This window comes from Nyctibius grandis, chromosome 1 (assembly GCF_013368605.1).
Source record: "Nyctibius grandis isolate bNycGra1 chromosome 1, bNycGra1.pri, whole genome shotgun sequence".
Taxonomy (NCBI): Eukaryota; Metazoa; Chordata; class Aves; order Nyctibiiformes; family Nyctibiidae; genus Nyctibius; species Nyctibius grandis.
The window spans coordinates 8,161,188-8,180,295 of record NC_090658.1 but is presented as its reverse complement, the minus strand read 5'-3'; the positions used below and the strand labels follow the sequence as shown (position 1 = coordinate 8,180,295).

The 19,108-nt window shown below is 40.2% G+C and overlaps 1 protein-coding gene across 4 annotated transcripts in view; it reads right to left on the bottom strand.

The window, feature by feature from the left end:
• Nucleotides 1–19,108, bottom strand: part of MACROD2 (mono-ADP ribosylhydrolase 2) — an 896,855-nt gene that overhangs the window by 64,741 nt on the left and 813,006 nt on the right. For all 4 annotated transcript variants that reach the window (XM_068410970.1, XM_068410960.1, XM_068410976.1 and 1 more), the window contains exon 10: nucleotides 6,523–6,564. In XM_068410970.1, the coding sequence (XP_068267071.1) occupies nucleotides 6,523–6,564 (42 nt within the window). The remainder of the gene's footprint in view (nucleotides 1–6,522; nucleotides 6,565–19,108) is intronic.

Sequence of the window (19,108 nt, the reverse complement as noted above, 5' to 3'; positions counted from 1 at the left end):
CAAGGCACAAACTGGTAGCACAGAAAGCCTGTTAGTGCAAAAGGGAGGCCAAGCTGGAAATTAATCATTAAAGTGTTTGTAAACTAAGACATTTCATGAAAGCAGGTTCACTACTTAAAACATTCTTCCAACATTGTTGCTTAACTACAAAAGCAGAGAATGGCAGACAATTAAAACTCAACTCATTGCACCTATTGAACCAATTCATCTGTGATGGGAAAATGACTTTCTATCATTTGACTTTCTGCCAAACCTCCCGATTCCCTGTGGCCAACTGAGGGCTTGGATGAAGAAGAAGTCTAAAGAAAACACACTTTTGTGCATGCTAGAAAGAAATCTTGACCACTTGTAAGCAGGAAATTTAGGAAGACACATGACCTTGCTTGATTTACCCCTACTGCCATGCTGTGAGAAAATAAGAAGCATAGTATTACCTCAAACTGATTAGCTAATTAGCAACTGGGAAAAAAAGCTATCTACATGTGTATTATAAATTGCTTAAGTGTTCCAAAAACTCCCGTCTCTTCTGCTGTCATGCATACCCCAAACAATTGTCTACTCTGTATGTTGCTGGATTTTTAAACAGCTCTCAGCAATCAGATGCCTATTTCTCATAAAGGACTTGGCCCTGCGAAGAGCTGTAGATACTCTTTTTAGTTCCTACCCTTCCACAACTACATTTATCTAGACTCAAAATGCTTAAAAGTTTCCAAACAGGAGGTATGAAAGAAGTAACTGAGGATGTGGAAAGGGAACTTGCAAGGTCAAGGGGAATATTGTGTTTGTTCAGGAGACAAAAAGGGAGTGAATTGTTGGCTTTGCACAGAGCCCAGGAAACTCAGAAACGTTCTCTGTTTGCCCTCCTGTGAAACTGATTATTCTGCTGTACTTATGGCCAAAATGAAGGGCCACAGATTGGGAAGCTGGCAGGAATATATGTGAAACAACAGCTCAAAATGTCAACAAAAATTCCAAAATGGAGATCGGTATGTGAGTTGTTAAATTCTGTCTCACTTCCTTAATTTTAAGGAATGAGCATTACCCCAAAAAGCCAAACTGAATATTGTTCTTAAAAATTTCCTCTAGAAGGGAATTTCTGTTTCATTATAGAATTCCATGCAGTTCAAACCATGAAGGGCCCCTAGCGACCAGTAAATAAATTGAGTTACTGCAAAGCAGAACATGCTTTGAGGTTTGGCTTGGTATCAGAAGGTAGACCTTTCCTGACAGCACTTAACATAGGACGTGTCATGTGTCATGTCATCACATCTGCTCCTCTGAATTTGAAATTCAAATACAATATTTTGAGGAAAACAAGAGTTTTCAAGTGCTAAGATGAATTTATTTCTGGAGTGGTGAGAATGTAGGAGTAACCACAAGAAACACTGTGGGGAAAAATAAAGACAAAACCCACCAAATAAAGACACACTTTGTCACCCCTTGAAAGGGGTTACTCAGGAGCAATGGTGATAGAGTTCAACAACAACTTCAATACAAAAGAGAGATCCTGAAAATAACCAGGCTTTTAAAGATTGATTCCTGCCAACACTCTCCCATTCTGTTAAAAAATAACTTGAATATTTATAGTTGACCATATTGATGTATGGCTTCTTTGGTTCTAATGCCACTCTGAACTACCTGCTACGTTCCCTTTTTTGACTGACAAAGATTCACATCAGGGAATCGGATCAATAGGAGTGTTTCAATCAACACTCACCCCTCTAGTGATGAATTTTATCATCTAACCAATCTGTGAGGCTTCCTCCAGTCCCACAAGTCAAATGTCAATCAAGTTTAAGTGCAAACGTCCAGCCAGGTCTTTCAGGAGTATCTGAATACATTAGATAATATAACCAACATCTTAATTGACAGCACAAAGACGGAGAGGGAGAGGGCTTACATTCAGAGAAGTCAGAACTGTTACTATCTCAAAAGAAATGATCTTTTTGCACTCTGTAAAGAACCTTAAAATGCTCACAAAAGGATGTAGAGGCACTGTCCCAGGAGAACAAGATTTCAATCACAATTTCACTGCTTTTTAGCCGATTTCCCTCATTCCAGAGACAGAAAAGGATTTGTGCAGGCTTCAAAATAATGTCTTTTTATTATGGTCAAAATACAACTCTTAACCCTTTCTGCTCTCCAACAGTATGTATATCTTTCAGAACAGTTAGACAAATATTACAGAAATTTTGCCTGCAAATTTCTGTTTAAAAACAACACACCTAGACATGTCTCTGAACTGATAATAATAAAAGCTTTTCTAATCATGATCATCTGTGCAAAAAAGGTTTCTGAGCTCTAACACTGGGAGAAATGATTCTTCTTTACAGGCTAATTCAGAGGGGTCAACAAGCCACTTAAATCTCACAGTGTGTCTCCAAGTAAGCTATTCCCCAAATCCCTCACAACTTCCAAATCTCCCTGGTTACAAGTCATTGCTATTTTCATCTCAGAAAAAAAAGAGAAGTCTCCTTCCAAAAAAAGTGTCCAAGTATAAGAGTGTGCACACAGTGGAACATACAAAGAAATTCTGTATTTATACAGCATTGTTTATAACAGGGCTTCCCTCATTAGTGTGAACGAGATCCTTTGTCCTGCCATCCTAGCTGGCTGTGGATTCTGAAGTAATGAATAGGTGGTTAAATAGGATGCTCAGGATAGAATCAGGATAACCAGCAGGGCATTTATTATGAACAACTATTAGATTGGAAATGAGAGACAGTAGTGTGGCAACATTCACACAGGTGAGGTCAAAAGGTTTTGGCACATGGTGGAGAGTGAAGCTGAACAGGTTGAGGGAGAATATAGATTCAGAACTGAAACTCTTTTCTGTGGTGGGTTTTTTTTTTTTTGAATGGTAAGAGAATTAACTTCTGTCAGTGCATAATAATGTGATACTATTGTGTAGGAATCTGGACTGTGCTTCTCATAAGAGCACACGCTTCTATGATTTCCACATGCAATCACTGCAATCGTGCACACAATTATGGTAGTATTAGGGCTTATTTTGCATGCTTCTGTGCATAGATATGTGAATCTATGGGTATAAAAACGAAGTCCTTCAGAAGTTAAAGTTTAGAATAATCTTCCCTTAATGGAGCTTAAAACATTAAGCCTTATGACTCTGCAGTGTTAAATCACTGAAGTTAAAGGTAGACAAGACTACTAGGTCATCTGGTCCTTCTCTTTGCTTATGTAAGAAATCATTCATAACGGAAAGCTGAGATGTAGAACTGCACAGGTCTGTACCCGCTATATCTGCCCTTTTGACCCAAGCCATCCTAACAGCAAACTATATGACATATGATAACATCAAAGTGCTTTGAATGAAGGGTTGCCGTTAACTTAGCAGCTGCTACAAGACACAGCATCCAGAATAACAAACCGATGGGCTAAAATCCCATGAGTCAAATGCCATTAAAAGAGTGGTCTTGAGTGTGTATATTTAATAAGACTAGGTTATTTTTATTTTTAAATGCTTTTCTTATTCTAGTACATCCAATATATGCAGTGATGTTATGTGATTAACTCGCTAAAATGATCATTCATGCTTGTTGATTTATAGTATTAATGTACGTATTAATGGAGGTTATCTGGCAGATGTAATTGAGATACTCCCGTATTTATTTTGAAGAGAAATCATAGAAAGGTCTTTCTGTGCGTAGTGATATATTTGTACTTCAGAGTGGCAGAAACACAAGACAGACTACTTTCATAATGTATCCATCACTCAATAATACCCACATTTGGTCATCTGTTATTCCTTACTCCCAGCTAATTCTCTAGCTGTTCCCAAGGCCTAATCTGGTGTGCATTGAACTCAATGGACATATTCCCACTGACCAGCTGACACCAGACCAGGATCAATTTTTTTTTCCTCTAATCCTTGCCAAAAGGTTTAAATTAGGACCACTTCTGTAACCTTCACTTCATTCTACTACATTCTTCAAATGGAAAAGTGGTACAGATACAATGAGTCTACATCTCATTTGTGTCCCTGTAATTCTCTGTGTCTTCTCTTGGTTCGATATTGGTCCTCAGAAACACCTAGCCAATAGGAAGTTGGAGGCACAGGAATTTAGGTGAAATCCAGAATATTTGAATCTCTGCCAAAGGTCCTACACATGTGTTTAGTCTGCAACATGTGCTCTCCAGGAATCAAACATTTCTTTTTTCCTTTTTCTTTTCTCTTAAGCATAGGAATTGGAGAAATAACCCCAAAGCAGATTGGATATGGACAGCTCAAAAAAACAGGGTCATCAATATTGGTGCCAACTGCTGACTCCATCTGCTGGAGTCATGACCCATGTAGTCAAGTGGAATGAAGAATGATTATTCAATTAATATCTTCAAGCAGTGACTAGAAGTTGCTACTCTATTTTTCCCTTAGAACAGTAAAAAGCAGATATCCTTCAAACTGATAAAAATGAAAACTCCCCTCAATGCAGAATTTATGTATGTATTTATAGTTCCTGCAAATGCATCCTACAATCATTAAAAAGTCCGTACACAAACAGGTCAAAAGGGCATAACTTTTGTATATCTGCCCCACTAGTGAAGCAGATATACAAAAGATACTTCTCTTTGGCCATGTACGTATTGATTGTTGACAATCATTGCACAGATTCCCAAAATATCTCCAAGTGATAAAGAAATAACCAAGTACATGCTGTTGAAGTTCACAGCACCCTACAGGCAAACCTGTGAGGGAAGCTATGATCTCATCTACCTCATATGCACAAAGAAACAGACAGGCAGGGAAATATCCTCAAATGACTTAATTCAGTGACAATTTCCCAGAGCGGCTACGTAGCTTCACCTAAATTAATGAAGCTGTGAAGGATACAAGACGAGAAAGAAGAGACCAGCTATTAAGTGGAAATGTACTTCCTTTTAATTCTAATTTAAAATGCTTAAAAAACACAATGTAATTTGCATAATCTCCATAATAGCAATAAGACAAAAAATGCAAAATAATTGGGCTTATAAAAGTATACATGCCATGATAACTGTAAAAAATGAAAATGGAAATGTTAGATGAATACTGCAAATTCAGCTGCAGGATAATCTTTGGCAAATGTTTGTTGTATAATGACTGTCTTTATTTTTCTACTTTTATGTATGTATGTACAACTATACCAATCACACTAATTGTATTAAAATTGCTAAAAGCTCCTATCCAGTAATCTTGACATCAAAAAGTAATTATAATTATATGTAATAAAATCAACAGGCCAGAACAGCCATAAAAGAATGTGCTAATCCATCAGTGTAACACATATCTAATGCGTATATCCATGTTTTTACATCTATGCATACACACCATTCTTCAAGTATTTCTACACTAATTAACTAGTTGCATAAATCATTATAATCCATTTGTCTTTAGGATAATCTTGCCAATTTAAGCAGCAAACATACTTCTTCGAAAGCTTTTACCTCTGTTTTCTGACTGGTTCATCTTTGCCTTTCTCCATGTGGCTCTCCTTTCTGATCCCGTATCTTTTCGTAAAGAGAATGGAAGTTCCTGCATAGTCACTGGGCTATGATGGGATCAGAGTCACAGTGACCTGGGGGGCACTGCACATGCCTGGTGCATTGTCACAGATGGGTACTAGCTGGTTAGGAAGGAGAGGCAAAGAAGAAGAGCAGGGGGAGCTATGCTGCGTATTAAGGGAGGTCCTTCACTGCTCAGAAGTCTCTTATGGAACCGGAGGTGTCCACTGAGAACCTCTAGGTGAAGGTCAGCAGGGAAAGTAACACAGGGTGCTGTGGTGGAAGCCTGTTACAAAAAGCCTGATCAAGAAGATTAAGTGGATGAAGCCCTGTACAAAAAACTAGCAGGAGTCTTCTGACTGGAAGCTTTTGTCCTCATGGGAGATGTCTAGTCCTCTGTCCTCTCCTTTTCTTGTTCCTCAGGCCTTTCTTTCCTTTATCCTATCCATCGTTTCCATTGCAAGTCTATCCACATCCACATCCACAAACCCTAAACACTGTCACTTGTTTTAAACAGCAAACTAGGAGGACGAGGAAAAAAGTCCTCCGAAATATCAGCCAATCAAGTTCAACATATTTAAGAGTTTGCGGCAGAGTTTTGCTACCGTTTTCATTGCAAACAGATCATGGCCACTACTCAGAATTGCAAATGACTTAAGAATTGCTGTATTCACACCTTTTTAAGACAAAGACACTGCGGAATCTTAATTATTTCCCATTCATGTTCAAAGTAGTTATTAATAAAAAGCAAACGAGTATCACCCAGAGGCTCATAACAGATGATGACATTAAAAAGGTAGTCTCAGCCATTCTTGCTGTGTACTATTTTATTATGTGTACTATTTATTATCAGGGATGGTTTACCTTATGTTATGTTAAAAACCAGAGATGACTGTTGTAGCATTGGCAATAAATGATTGGCACTGCTTATCACAACCAAGGCAAATAGTTTCAAGAATTCTTTCAGTTTGCTTGATGCTTCAGAGAAATGATGTATTTTAGCATAAAATATCGTTTACTCACCTGTCTCTTCACTCAGCTCAGTCCCTTCTTCATTAGCATCATCTGTCAACAAAATGGAAAGAAAATGATTAAGAAGAATACCAGGAAACATCTAAAATCAAATATTCCATGTTTCAAATTGCCAATATCTTAGTTTGCCTCCTCCCATTTAACGTCTTTCAGCGAGATCTGGAGGTGGATGGGAAAATAAGGTTTTAATACTAGACAGTTACTACCAGATACAGGAAACGCAGGGAATAAAGACGGGGAATAAAATTCTGCATAGCTTACAGAATTCTGCAAATTATGACTTGTATAAAACGGAATTGCGTTCTCTTTGCTAGCAGACTTTTTGGTTTACTCGTCAAGTTTCAGTTTGTTTTGTTTCCCAGGAACAGCTGGCTATGTTAAGAAGAGAACTAGTTATCCAGAAATCATACCGCATAAAGAAGTTACTATAAATTTGCCAGACAGGACTTTGGTTTAAGACCAAACTTGGGCTAGCTCAGAATTGAACACCTGTAATTATTAAGATGATACATGAAGAAAGCAGATTCCTTTTGCAAAAAGTTGCATTTTGGTAACAAAGGAATTTCTTACCGCAATTTGTTTTGATGAGGAAAAAAAAATTATTAGCCTTAATTTAACATCTAGGTAATTCAATGTTCCAGAGCCTTAATCATCTAACGGAGAGCTCACTGATCGCAGAAGTTTGTGTCAACTATGTTCCCAATTCATATAGACTCCATTTATACCCTTTTAAATAGATTTGGGCCCGTGCAAAGTCTGTAGTAAGCCTACAATTTCTGTCTAAAGCTTAACATCTTTCAAACTTGCATATGTGCATATTATGACCATCATTTGAACCCAAAGCAGTTCTGCAATATTATGATCAATGGTAATGGAAACTAACAGTAGTATTTAGGTCCTAACTTACAGGTCAGATCTTTACACTATAAACTCCGCTGAGATCCAAATGCTGTGACACACACTATGAGGATTAAGCCCTGCTTTCATCAAGATTTAGAGCCTGAAACTATATTTTAAGTAGGATGAGAACAGAACAATTGGTTAATAATAGAGGCCTCCATAGGGGATTATGTTTGGTATAAGCATTAAAATCATGAGCGTGAGAATTTTCATGGATGCTTGTGAATTTACAGTAGATGGATCTATATCCACCCTTCTCCCCCTTCCGTCTCGTTCAGACATGATCTGGAGGGCAGGACTTTCAGAAGCCACTAAACAACAGCATGTTACATTTCTCTTGAGTACACTTTAGTCCAGCCCAAAGGATCAGGACTGAAAAAAGACATTGCACATTTTACTTTCTTTCTCCTTATTCTGCAAACAATGGTTTTGGAGATCAAAAAGGCACATGGACCCCTACTGTACAAATATGAATTCGTACACATAAACTTTAAGGAGCTTTGACAAGTAATTTTTGAGCTAAGAAAATGAAAAATCTTCCTAAAACCAATGGAATTATACCATTGACTTCATCAGAGCCAGGATTTTCAACTGGAGTCCTGACATTTTTCAACAAACCACTCAGAAAACATTTGGTTAACATAGAGATTATTAATTATTCAGTTTTCAATAACATGTTCTTTCCATGGAAGCGTTTATAATGAAACCAGCATGATAAAAATTCAAACTAATCTAAGACTTGACACTAAATCAGCAGAATATAATATCTTAACATACATATATCACCTGGTCTTCTGCGGAAGTTCTTAATTATAGTTCTGTAAGTGACTTGGAATATGAAATTCCCAAAGCAACAGAATAGCTTCTAAGCTGGTGATAATGGACAGAGACAAGAAATCTGATGTTATTAAAAAGTAGTGAAGTCATTATGCAATATAATTATGAAGAGGAAAAGACTGCTTTTGTGAACTAATTGTGAATTAAAGGCTGTTTTTTCTGGGAAAAGGAACTAAGTCTCGCTGAAAGGCAGTAAATCCCTTACGTCATTTCTGAAAATGGGAGTTGGACTCCCAACCGCTTGGTGACATGATCTCTAGGTCATTGTGGTGCCCTTGAAAATTCTACCCCAATCTAGACCTGAATCTGAGTTTCACTTTGGCACACAGCACTCCACAGTCACTTCATATGTCTATAATTCTTACTCTCACACTATTAATGCATCTGGTGGAAGTGCTTCCTTGTCAAATATAAAGTGGTATCTTTCACTGACCTTTGTGTGGCTGGGTGAAGTGATAAACACCCATGTTTAATTGTCAGAACTCTATACCAAAACCAATTACTTGAGATAAAAAACAGTGTTTTAGAAATCTATATCCAAAATTCATTCACTTCCTCCCTAAAAAAAATATTACAGGCAGTTTCTTGGTTACTGGTTCTGAAGAAGTAAAAGCAAGTAAAAATATCTTTTACTGAAGCTCTACATGCCTAATATAAAGCAAAATCATTGCTGAGATTGCTATAAAGTTTGCTTTGGTTTGAAACATGCACCACAGTCAATTCCAGAGCAAAACTGAGTAAAACCACAGAAGAACCCAAGAGCAAATCTTTGACAACAGTAAACATTTCCTTAAAGACATCATCAATATTTCTTGCCCAAACTCCCCCATTTGAAAGACCAGAGGTGAGGTCCTCTGCAGCTCTCACCATTACTCAAGAACTGTTGAAAAACAACTGACTAGGAAAAGATGCTATAGTGTGTGCATGCACGTACCCACTCTTGGTTACTCTTTTGTTTGGAGAAGCAGAACAGCGACCTTTCACATGGCTCCCCACTAAAGCCCTGGATTTTGGGAAGCTCTACCAAGATGACCTTGCTGGAAAAGCAATGACAGACCTTGCAGCCTGGAGCGAGAGGAAAACTGACAGTGACTCCCTGAAAGGGTCAGCCCATCCCTAAAAAACCTCGCATCAGTATTTAGAAGTCTTAGGATACACGGAAGCCATCTAACCCAAAATGTGTCATATGGTTGAGCGCGCAAAATCTTCCAGCTTATAAATTGGGCTATAGTATATAAAACTAAGGTATTAGATGGGTTATGTATGGGAGAACAGTTTCCAGTCAAGTATAAAATAATTCACAGCTGACAGTCAACCTATGACTGAAACTCGCCCTCTAACTCTCATGCTATCTATATCTCTAAAGATCACAGAGCTTTGCATTTGGGAGCAAGTTGCTCAGAGAATACACATTTGTATAAGTCACAGGCTCCCTGGTAAAGTCATGTAGCATGTGATGCCTGTTACTCTTTCGTTCCCCTCTTCCTTGTTACCTGCTGAGCTCTGTGAAACAGAATAATTGCACCATACCTGCTCTTACTGACACTGGAGAAGACGCCGCCTTCTTCTGTCATATACTTTTTTTTTTTTTTTCCTTTTGCCTTGCTGGTCAGGTTCTTACTCTGTCTCACTAGTCATTGCATACAAGCAAACACAAGCCAGATGGCTAAAACCATCAATCTGTGTTAAGATTTATGTTAGGAACAGAGAGGTGAAAGGCTCTAAATACCGCTGCTAATCCCCAAAGCCATTAAACCGCCTCCTCCTTGTTGCTCACGCTTCTATTCGCATTCTTATGCATGTTAGCATGCGGAGAGTCAACGCTATACAAACACCTTTTATTTTTAACTGTGCATGCGTTGAAGAGCTCTTACACAAGAGCTCGCTCCCTGCTGCAGGAGGCTGGTGTTTCATCTGCATTCAGGGCCTGCATCCCGGGCTGCCGGCACTCCCTCAACAGCACTGCACGCTGCTAGCTCCTCCCTGCCTTCCTCTGACCTCCCTTCAGCTGCCTCGTCTCATCCTTCAGGATTTGTTCCTTTTCTCAGCACTTTCTGCTCGTTCCTGATTTCCAGACGTTTCCTTATTTCCAGCCAACCCACGTGTCTCAGCCTGTTCCTCCTTGCAAGTGGGGCTCCACGTACTGAACATAACCACGGGAGGTGCTGGGAAGGCACTATGGGACTGGACCAAACTCCCCTCTGCAGCCTGTATACACACTCACTGGCAAACAGCAATGAGATGGGCAGAGCTGTATAGGAGGTTGAAGATGGTGATCACACTGCTGATGCAGTATGATAAAAAAAAAAATCAAAAACCCCATAAAACCTTTTAGTACGGACAGCTGCAGTCATCCCGTCGAGCTTATTTGCTATACAAAAACAGTAGTCCCGCTGAAAAAAGCTCCTGCCCTCAAGCATTTGCCTAGCAGGTACTTCATGATTTGCCTGTACAGTTTCCACTACAATAACAGAGGATGTGCGGCACAACAGTCTCACATCATTGAGGAAAATGGATCCCATTTTGGGGCAGCCTCTGCTTGCTCAAACGAAAAGCTTCTTGTGTTCAATCTTGGAGTGGTCAGCAGTGTGGGCCAGGGTACCCACCTGATGCAAACTGTCTAAACCATGACAATACCAGGTTTCCAGCAGCTGAAAAGACCAAGTGGGTTCTCACTCTCCATGTTTCTCTCCACCACACTTGTCTTTCCGAAAGTCTGTCCCAAAGCTTCACCCACCTATCTATGTGATCACCTTAACATCCTTGGGGAGCTTTCTAATCGTGTCTCACATCTATTTTCAATCCTTAGTAATTTAAAAATCACTTTTTGATTGCTTATGACCCTTGCTGCTGCCCAATAGGAGCTTCACAATAGTGTACAGGCTCTCTGTCCATCTCAGCCTTAACATCTTTGTAGCGTAGTAAACCACAGAAAAACACCCTAGGGCTTTGTCTCTGTTTAGCCTGCACCCAAGGCTAAACAATAACCCATTGTTCTATCACTCAATCTCCCCTCCCCAACCGAGAAAGTGAATTGGGAAAAGGACGGAGACTCATGGGTTGAAATTTAAACAGATTTAATAAAATAAGAAACCCAATATCGATACTAATGCAAAAGACACAAAATTACACTGAGCTCATAGAGTGGCAGCAAGTCCCTCCAGCGATGGTAACCGTTGAGGAGAGGAGAAGGAGAAAGATGGAGGGGAGAGGAGAGCAAAGAGCCCTTCCTCCCCAGCAAGCTTTGCAATTTATAGTGAACCTGATGTTAATGTTATAGAATACACCTGTGGGCCAGCCTGGCTCAGCTGCCCTGGCTTTCACTGCTGATGGCCTTGATCACCATGGCTGGCCACAAACTGAAACAAAACGGAACAGAACACTGATTCTATAATTTTATCCCCACGAAACCAGGATGGGTTTGATGAAGCCCAAACATACACATGAGGCTCGCAATAACCTAGGAGCTCACAAGCATTTCGGGTTGTTCTGATCCCCCCAACTCAGTTCTCCACTGAGATACTACAACAGACAGACCAACAGCACAGAAAAAGGGAACGTTTTCTTTGAGGAAAAGCAGATTTGGAAATCTCTGCCAGATGAGATCAACTAAACCCAGGCCTGACTCTTTTCACATCTACTTGTAAAAAATTATATTTTCCATAAAGCTTTCCCTCGTCCTCCGTGCTCATAAGAGGAAGAAAAAACCAAAAAGGTAAACCAAAAAGATCCTTAACAAAAAAGTACATTCTTCTGCTTTGGAAGAAGAAATAGGACTTCTTTTGGTTCTGAACATTTGTATCCTTTAATAATGCAATCCTGCATACAGAGCAATAGGCACTATATAAACCTCCACCTGACACTAAGCAAGTTTAATCAATTTTTTTAGTCTGATTATAAAGAAACTTCCACTGATACACTCTGTACATCCTCACCTTACTGCAGCACTGGTGCAGTTTTTCTTCCTGTGTTGCTTAGTTACACTAGTCCCACAACACTGGAGTCTCACTGAATGTAAAATGTGTTTGTAGCTTTTGAAGCCATATCAAATAGAAATCCTTAGTACCAACCTCCTAAGAAGTTAGGCACTGGTTTTATTTGTCACCACGTAGATGGCTTCTTTTATGTACTGTATCACTTGATCTGCTGTAAAATACATATACCCATACGAGCCTCAGCTGCACATAAAGGCTACGTGGTAGCTGCCGTTCCCACTGTGAGTGAACTGGACAACATTGTTCCAGTGCAGGAAATGGTGCTCACAGCCAGGATCAGATTTGGATTTCTATTTCCCAGATGCTTCTACCTTACACAAAAGGAATGAGGCACTCCTTGGGAAAATATATATCAGTTTTTAGAAAAAGAACCTGTTTCAAAACTTCCTTATTTCCTCCCTGCCCTAAAATACTGAAAACAACTGAGTTTTGTTTACACAATGGCTAAAGTGGATTTCTCACCCACATGTATGCTAATGTAGTAGTCACACACAAAATGGTATGTTTTGCATGTGGTGACACATTTCTATATACAAGCTTCTAACAAAATCTCATCAGTAACCTAAGGCAGAGGCAATCAAATGAGACAAACACAAATTTAATTGCATCCTTTGCAATCAGAAGGTCTGCAGCATGTGAAGTGACTCAGTGTCAGTGACCAGAGAGGACAGGTTATTTTTGAGCATGACATAAAATGCATTTGGAATGCTTTACATGGGATGCCACAATATGCAACACAACAGGAAGAAAAGATCCCTGATCAAAGATGTATTCACGTACGGTATTATACAGAAAAAGCTTGTGTTTGTTCACCTTCTGGTGCCAGGCATCTGTGTGCAGAACAGAACAGCAATACATTTCCCTCCTCCTACCAGCCTCTCCCTGAGCCTAAGGTTACATAGAGACTGTGGTGATGAATAGCCATTGTTGGACCAGTCCTCTGTTGGTCAAGCTAATCCTCTTTTTAACTACATTTAAGACCTACAGGCTCCACGGCACCTCATAGCAAGCATTCTTATACTCTAACTACATGTCGGATGAAAAACTACTTCCTTTTGAATGTTTTCTTCTTGATTCATCATTTCCTGGGACACTTTGCACTTCTTCTGCTACAAAAGATGGTAAGTAATTGCTCCATATTCACCTTTCTAATTACTGCACTCATCATCTTCCCTGTGCTCTCCCACTCTGTTAACACACACAGCAGTCTGGTCCCTTACAATTGCATGACCGCCGTGCCTTCAAAGGCATCCTCATCGCCTGCCACTTCGCTGTTTCAATGCAGCTCTTACCCAGGTGCCTCCCAGGAGTTGGAGAGCTCAGGGATTTCAAGTGAGTGGAAAAATACATAGAAAGAGCCTTTTCCCCAACTTCTGGATTGACTGCAGGCTCCACCATCAGTCTCACAAAAGGATACAAGGAAAACGCCGACAAGATGCTATTGGAGCAAAGAAGAGAGAGCTCCACCTAGCAAAGCAAAAGCTCTTGACAACAGCGCTGAAAGAGGTTACAGTCCCCTCGTCTGTCCATACCCTCCTCCAGGCAGTGCCATTGCTGCTATCAGGAATGAGGAGGCAAAAAATTTTCCAGACCGTGTAGCAGACAATACCACAAGCCTCTGTCAACCATGTACAACCAGAAGATCCAAGCCCCAAGTCCGAGGTGACCGATTGTTGTATTGGTCTAGAAATAGACTCTAGAAAAAATCTAGAGCAACGCTCTGTCAGCAGTCAGCCAGGAAATAATTCAGAAAGGATCATACCAGGAAGTTTTATTATGATTCAAACTGAAGCAGAAAATTGTCCATTAACATTTTATTAGGTACTGGAAACCCACTGCCATGTTAGAAGGTGCTAGGAACCTCTCTTGGTCTGCATATCTCGTAAGATACTGAAAATAGTACCTGAGCCATCAATTACACACTCAGCCTCCCAAGCACTGCTCCTGAGCTGTCTCTTGTTCATCCTCCTGCACTACAGACCATCCTGAGGATTGAGTCACTGGCAAAAGGGGCTAAGACAGACAACTCCAATGAGTGGTAGGACTGGCACAGTCATTGCCATAGCAAATGGAGACAAAAAGCCACATAAACCCTTTGTTTCACATTTTACAAAGACCTTTAGCTTTTAGTTAGCTTGAGATTTTACAAGGTAAGTTGTTTCAGACACATTTTGAAATGGACAGGTATTTTAAGTATTATGGCTACACGAAACTTTTGGATTGAGAACCATTTTTATAGCATCCTATTTACGTTGGAATGTACTTCAACAGGATCTCTAGGTGCTGTGAGAGAGAACTAGAGTAAAGCCAGCACCGTATTCTAGTGCACAGGCTCCTCCAGCTTCCCCATATGGGTAGAGCTTCCTCCAAAGCCTCCACTACTGAGAGACAAGGAACCATCATGGGAAACAGTGGGGCTGTGCTTCTCCCCAACTGTTTTGAATTAAGTCCTTCAGCAAGGGGTCTTGCAGAAGCCGTCTGAGGATGACATCCTCCAATAAAAAGACAGCTCAAAGGGGTGCAGAAAGAATTGCACACACATATGAAATTGTCAGTGTGCTACAGCTTCTTCAAAACCTCTGCTGCCTTCCACCCACCGAAAAATCCTCACTCATGTCTGCCTGAACACAAGATTCCCCCCCTAGACTGGAAATCTGGGGGGAACATTAAATGCCAGCATGGAGTCCAGAGCAGGCCAGGTGGCTGTGAATGCATAAATGCATACCCTGGTATGCTCTCAATGGTTTGAATCATAGCCCTGGAAAGGAAAGGGATGCATGGTCATGCACCACCTCATTGCACATTGACCACCTGAAAGCCAAGCAGGATCTCCAAGTGACAAGTCAAGAGTTTCACAAGCCAGAGAAACCAGAGAATCCCCATACAACAGCAGGGACTGCAGCTCCATCAGAGCTGTGGGGTCAGGGAAGCAAGACTCGTTTCACTCCTTCCAGCAAGCAGGCCTGGGTTGCAGGTGATCCTGGCCACAAACAGGGCACAGGCTAAAGACTGTGACACCGCACCCCAATCTGCTTCTGCAGTGGCTGGTCACTCTGGCTCTGTCTCAGCTTCTGCTCAGCCCCAGATGCTTTCGTGTACCCACAGCACATGTCTGGACACAAATTTAGACTCGATGTCATCAGCAGGGACCCAGCTCATCCACAGTGCCTTGAAAGCTTTGTGAGGGAAAGCAGTGAAGAAAGGGAGATGACAGTCTAACTACCTCTAGTTTAAACCTGTGAAAACACAGGCGGTTATCAGCTGTGAACATGACAACCTGAAAACTCTGCACGGAGAAAGGAAAAGTAGCTGCAACCACAACCTTCAGGATGGCCCTCATTGCTCAGGAGGAGAAGGCCAAAGGGATTTCAAACTCCCCTAAATCTTACTCCCTCACATCCATTTCCAGGGGGCTCAAAGCCCCGGTGGCCTCTGCACTCCTGCCTGAACCAGTCAGGAAAACCAGAGTCTTGTCACCTGGTGGTAAATCACCACCCAGGTGAAACCTCAGATAAAGGATATCGGGTACTTCCAGTAAACCGCTTGGCACCTATCCACATAGTAAAATAAAGCCCATTAAAAATATTTTGTGGAATACATTCAGGTGATGAATTAAGGAAACGAATCTGCTCATGAACACTGCAAATGCAAATAGAGAGGCTAAATTTATCAAACGAATTACCCATTTGATACAGGATTACTTACTAAGGGCTAACTTACGATTCCTTTGCTCACACTGAGGACCACTTCAGCCCCAGTGAAGTCTGCCATATTAAGTGGAAAGGGTGATGCTTCTCAATACCAGTACAGAAATTACAATCTCTGCTTAACAGTTCAGTCACGTATTAGTGCAGGGATCTGCCTTTTTAATACAAAGCCCTTCATTCAGCCATTTAGACAGTTTCCAATTTGATTCCAAGCCTGGTAGATCTCTAACAATGAATTTCCTCTGCAATTGTAATATATTTGCACATTTAGGCACAACTAGGATGCTGTGCATCCTTCTGAAGTAACAGGAGGATTAATATAAGACAGTAGCTCTTATCCATATGCTTTGGGTAGGGGGAGACAGTGTTTTCGTCAACCAGGATAAAAGCAGAAAATGCATTAAATGTCATAAGCTGGAATAGAGAGAAAGTTTTTTCCAGATGCAGCAATTTCTCTCTCTTTTTCCTAACACCAACTGATATGGCTCAAAAAAAAAAAAGAACAAGCTCTTGGGCTCAGCATCCTTTCATTAGCTCTGAAAGGACACGGAGTCTAAAAGCTTGCGTCTTCCATCATCAATTGGTCTAATAAAAGTGCAAACCTGTCCTCTCTCTAACAATTTTAGCAATGCTTTAGTGAAGTAATTTTGTTACTCTGTTTAAAGTAGTAAGAATGTAATATAACCTCGAATGCTGCACCTTCAACAGTACGTACCTTTTATAACATTATTTTTGTCTAAAGAACATTTTCAGAGAAAATGATTCCCCCCTCTCCAATCCACTGATAACAGGTGGTAGATTTAGAAATACTTTAAGCATTACAATTTAAGATAAACCTTTCATAATATACAACAGCCACCATGAAAAATAAGCATTTGCCAAAGGTCCTTACAAGATTATCTATCTGACATATTAAGTAGCTAGGTATATACAGCATACAGGAGGGAAAAAAAGGTATCTTTGCCTCCAGCTGGCAACGGTTTACAAATACTCTTAATTTCACTCCTACGAATAGCATCCTGGAAGTACGTAACACTGTAAGGTAAATGTTGGTATATCTAGCTTTTCAAGGGGGGCTGTTTTTATACCATTTCCTGGTCAGTCTTACAAATATACATATTTAGCAATAAAAGTAATGCCTAGTATCTAGGCTCCATGTAGAATTCTGTTAGAAGAAACAATGAATTCCAAGAGAAAAAATGGTACAAGTATCAGCTCCTTTCCCGGAAAGCTCACTCATAATACTAGTAGCAATGAATCCGGTGATGTAAGAACTACACATCTGAGCCAGAACTGCAGGCAAGGATATTTCATTTGCCTGAAAGATATGTAGCAAGACATTCTCTCGGCTTAAGCAGAGAGAATTTCCCAACACAGCTGAAGGGAGAATGGCTGGGCTATCTCATTACACTAGAAGATAAGACTCAATTGGTAAAAAAAACAAACAAACAAACAAAAAAATATCATTGTTTGTTGCACCTAATATGTTAAAACAGTTGGTTGGTTGTTCCATGAAACAGTCTTCCACCCTTGCTCTTTTTTCTACCAGGACACACAAAAACTTCTCAGCAAAACCCCAGAGGTTCAACAGAAAATTCTGCATGGACCAGGACCCTTTACTTTCTAAATCAGCACTTTTCTAGACAACCACTAAGATGAGATCCTAAGTCTGAATTAAGGATTAAGTGGCGCTCCCCCTTGGGGCACGCTGGCTGTGGCTCAGGTTCTGTACAGGCTACTGATTACTGATATTAAATCAGAAATGCTGAGGCTGTGACAACTGGTCTGTTACCAAACAACTCTGCTACACTCCTAAGATATGAAATGACTTCGAAGTCTGCCTCTTCCCCCTATATATTTGAAGTTTGCAAATGACAAGGCTCTTGGCAGCTGTCTTAATATCAGTACTATTACTTGACTAATTTCTTTGGCATTCCACTTGCAAAATAGGCCTAATGACATGTTCAACTAATGGAACAATTTCCCTATATCTATATTCCACTTACTCTAATGCACTGAGGTGTAACTCTAGTTTCATTTCATTATCACTTGACTAGCTTGAGCACTTGGATGTCTTTTTGGATTTATTAATGCACCAGGTTTAAAGTAATAACTATTTATGTGTATAACTCCATGAATATATTATTCTTTCTAAGCATTTTTGTCCACATCTATTAAAATAGATATATTTCATAATGTTTCTGAATGCTAGACACACTTCAAAAACATCTCGATGCTTTTTCTCTAAGCTTAAAGTAATATCTCAGTGTTATTCTCTCCTGTGAGTATTCAGATAGTGTCCTGTCAATTCAAATTCAGGGCAAGCCTATCCTTAAAGACTTTCATTTCACTACATTAATAGATTCACTTAAAACCAAAACAAAACCACCAGAGTTTTGTCAATTCCTTCCACAGTCTAAATACCAGGAATTTACTGCCAAAGGTAGAGACAGTTGCTAATTCCTTGACACAGAGCCACGTTGACTAAGTGATCTGTGCAAGAAACCAGTCCTGCAGAGAGATGGAATATCCCTGCAGTAGGAGAGTCTGCTGATAACTCGTCAGTCTACTAGGTTAAATGCAGATGGCAATTCCCAAGAGTCCAGAAAAAAGGAACAAACAGCAGACATGACGGTCATCTGGTGATCATCATCCAGACCTTCAGCTGATATTCTCACTAGTAGGCTATAGGCAATTTAGGATGGGGCTGACTTCAGCTGACGTCTGTTGAAGTGGTGGTACCTGGTGGAAAAGCATCAATTCAAGATGGCAAAGAAATCCTGAGACTGTATATTAATTGTTAGGGTGCTCCTCCAGGAGAAAGGATCAGATACTGATCATTTCTCCAGGGACACTAATGGTGAGACATTTGGGTAGCATGTATCTTTCCTGCCTCTCCCCGTCTCCTCACAAGTTGAAGATCTAAGTGACTCCTGTAACGGCATACCAAATGTCTGTGGTGATACAAGACATTAAAATCAAATCTCCTGAATCACTGAGTATTGACCTAATCACAGGAAATACTTCACTGAGTTAGGGATAAAGTTTTAAATGCTAAACTTGTTCCTTTTAAAGCTCCAGCTCACTAGCCAGTAGGTGCTCAGGTCCTCCTGGAAACCAGCATCATCAAGGCATATC